At 36.3% G+C, this 3,429-nt stretch overlaps 1 protein-coding gene across 1 annotated transcript; it reads left to right on the top strand.

Moving 5' to 3' along the window:
* Positions 1-1,285: 1,285 nt before the first annotated feature.
* Positions 1,286-3,226, top strand: LOC132032547 (protein VAPYRIN-like). Its single transcript, XM_059422182.1, has one exon. The coding sequence runs from the start codon at positions 1,451-1,453 to the stop codon at positions 3,041-3,043; it is 1,593 nt and encodes a 530-aa protein (XP_059278165.1). The 5' UTR covers positions 1,286-1,450; the 3' UTR covers positions 3,044-3,226.
* Positions 3,227-3,429: the final 203 nt, after the last annotated feature.

Genomic DNA, 3,429 nt, shown 5'->3' with positions numbered 1-3,429 from the left:
TCTAACATTAAATTTAGATGAAATTCAAGAAAATATTAAATTCATTAATCATTAAAATGAACCTGAAGAAATAATTTAATTATTCTTCATATATATATTTTATGATTAACAAGATTACTCGGTTAATCCAACAAGAGGTTTTTAAGATAATTTGATTGTTGACTTGTAACGGCTTCATTTTCAATTCTACATAAGAAATTGTTAATTAATGATTTCTGTTTTCGGTATTTATAATACATCATTAGTATTTCAAAAGAAATGTGTGAAATAACAAGAAGTAACAATTATAGTTAATAAAAAAAATTTCAAATTGTATGTTTCCAAATAAATTTAATTATTTTATAAGAATATTAATAATAATAATAATAATAATAATAATAATAATAATTCAAGAAACTTATAAAGTAATTTTCTTTTGAAATTATGCTTGAAATGATTTATGAGAGATCTTTACAACCACATACATCGATTAAAAAAAAACCATGTATGGATGACGTGAGATATAGTTAACTTATAGTGAGGCTTGATAAATGGTTCAGTTAGAAAAAAAAAAAAAAAAAAGACTGACTCTAAAATTGCCTAAATTTACCATAACGTATAAGGACAAACAAAGTAAAAGCTACTCTCTCTGTCTCAAATTATTTGTCGATTTTTAATTTTACACAGCTCTTAAGAAATTAATTAGGAGGGATATTTGACTAATTTTATCTTTATTTATATCTAACTAACAATTTCTCTTCATTAAATGTTTACTCTATTTATGTGTCATCTTCATTAATGATAAAATTCTACTAAGGAAAGAAATATAATTAAATTTTTCTAGAACTTGTGAGCTATAGATAATTTGAGATAATTATTTTCAGTAATCACGATAAATAATTTGAAACGGAGGGGATAAAAATATAAGGGTCAAAAGTAGTAGATCTACAAAAAAAGATGAAGGTGAAGGAAGTGGTATGCTTATTGAAAATTTCACCAGGAAAGAATGAAAGAGGATAAACAAATTGGCTATTGAGACCCACTGCTGTAAGACAACTTGAGCAGCCATGTGTAGCCACTTCATTGCATTAAAAAAATCAATCAAAATTACTGTCCCACCCCTGTGAGGACGACTAAAAACCAACATTGGTGTTTATATATAGTGGTAATATGCACTGCCTAAATCTCCGTTATAGAATATTCCTATAATTTGTCTTTTAAACCACAACTGTCTTACTGCGTCAGCCACTGAATAGAACAAGTCATTCATTGGATTTTACACCACCAATTGGCATAACCGCGTTTGAGCCGGCTTCAGTATCCATCTTCTTATATTTACTCAAACTCCTCTTTCCCTTTTCTTTAAAAAAAATCGAATAAAGTGAAAGGTAAAGGAATTTCAGAAACCATTCCATGAAAGCTTAGAATTAAGTTTTCCAAGAAATAACACAGTAAGGGAGTTTTTAGTAGCATGGATAGACTGATAAGCTTAGAGTCATCGAACGTGGTGACAGTAAGAATTGAACCAGGACAAAAGTGTTCCGGCGAGTTAACTCTCTGGAATGTCATGTACACCATGCCCGTGGCATTCCGGGTGCAGCCACTTAACAAGACTCGTTATACAGTCCGTCCACAATCTGGTATTATCTCACCATTAACAACTGTCAAATTGGAGATCATTTACCATCTTCCTCCTAATACTGTCCTCCCTGAGTCATTTCCTCATTGCGATGACTCGTTTCTTTTGCATAGCGTCGTGGCGCCTGGGGTGGCTTTGAAAGGCTCTTTTGACTCTGTTCCAATCGATTGGTTCACTGACAAGAAGAAGCAGGTATTCATTGATAGTGCTATTAAGATCATGTTTGTTGGTTCTTCTATACTGTGTTATCTTGTGAGGAAAGGTTATATGGATGAAATCAGAGATGTGCTGGAGAAGAGTAACCCGAAATGGAAGGCGGCTGATTCGGTTGATCATGAAGGTCAAACATTGCTTCACTTAGCCATTATCCAAGGCCGGCCTGATCTTGTTCAATTGCTCCTCGAATTCCAGCCTGATATAGAAGCTCGTAGCCGGTCTGGTTCAACCCCACTTGAGGCTGCAACAGCTTCTGGCGAAGCCTTAATCGTTGAACTTCTGTTGGCAAACAAAGCAAGTACAGAGAGAACAGAGTTCTCAGCTTGGGGACCTATACATCTAGCTGCTGGAAATGGTCATATGGAGGTGCTAAAACTTGTTATTCTAAAGGGGGCAAATGTTAATTCTCTTACAAAAGATGGGAACACAGCTTTACACCTTGCTGTTAAAGAAGGAAGGCGAGATTGTGCTCGGCTTTTGTTGGCGAACGGGGCCAGAGCTGATATCCAAAACGCTGGCCATGGTGATAGCCCTTTGCATATTGCTGTAGGATCCGGAGACGAGCAGATGGTTCATCTTTTGCTTCACAAGGGAGCTGAGAAGAACATCCGTAACAAGTATGGGAAGACCGCGTATGAGGTTGCTGCTGAACATGGCTACACTAGGCTTTTCGATGCCCTTCGTTTAGGAGACAGCCTATGTGTTGCAGCCCGTAAAGGAGATGTAAGAAGTATCCAGAGGCTGATTGAGAACGGAGTGAGCATCAATGGCCGGGACCAACACGGATGGAGTGCATTGCACCGTGCATCCTTCAAGGGGAAAGTAGACGCAGTTCGTGCATTAATGGACATGGGAATTGACAAGGATGCAAGGGATGAAGATGGCTATACCACCTTGCATTGTGCGGTGGAGGCTGGCCATGTTGATGTGGCCGAGATGCTTGTAAAGAAAGGCGTATATATTGAAGCAAGGACTAATAAGGGAGTTACTGCATTGCAAATCGCCGAGTCATTGCACTACTCTGGGCTAACCAGGATACTCATCCAAGGTGGTGCAGAAAGAGAAGGAACTATGATAGCAACACATAAACCGCTTAGCAAACTGGCTGCTAGAGAAATGGAGGTGGGTACGATCAAGAAAAAAGCTAGTAGTAAAGCAAGAGTTCGTCGAAGTAGCTTCGATAGAACTGTTACATTGTCTGTGGTGTGATTTACTTGGAGAATTGAAAGCCATCCTCTGTTAATTAGAGGAAAGAATGTTTCATTCTATTGTTAATTGGATGATTAATGCAGATCATTCTGGTGGGAGATTCCCTCAAGAGCTCTAGTATTCATTGAGTCATCAATAGTAGATTGTCAAGTTTGTTAATTATTGCAATTCTTCTTTCTATTCCGTCAATTTTTTTCTTTTTCCAGTTATCCTGTATTATTATTGAACCTTCAACTAAAGTTTTATTCTTGAGTTCCTTTTGGTTACTAAATTTGCAAGATGTTAATATATAACAGCACCATGTAAAGAAGGTATTTTGTGCACCATCAACTTAGTTAAAATATTACAAGAACATGAGAGTTTGAAAATTAAATACATCTAATGAA

Source organism: Lycium ferocissimum, chromosome 10, assembly GCF_029784015.1.
Source record: "Lycium ferocissimum isolate CSIRO_LF1 chromosome 10, AGI_CSIRO_Lferr_CH_V1, whole genome shotgun sequence".
NCBI lineage: Eukaryota > Viridiplantae > Streptophyta > Magnoliopsida > Solanales > Solanaceae > Lycium > Lycium ferocissimum.
This window is presented reverse-complemented; position numbering and strand designations above follow the sequence as displayed.

Coding starts and splice junctions, on each gene's coding strand:
- LOC132032547 (XM_059422182.1), top strand. CDS start 1,451: ATGGATAGACTGATAAGCTTAGAGTCATCGAACGTGGTGACAGTAAGA.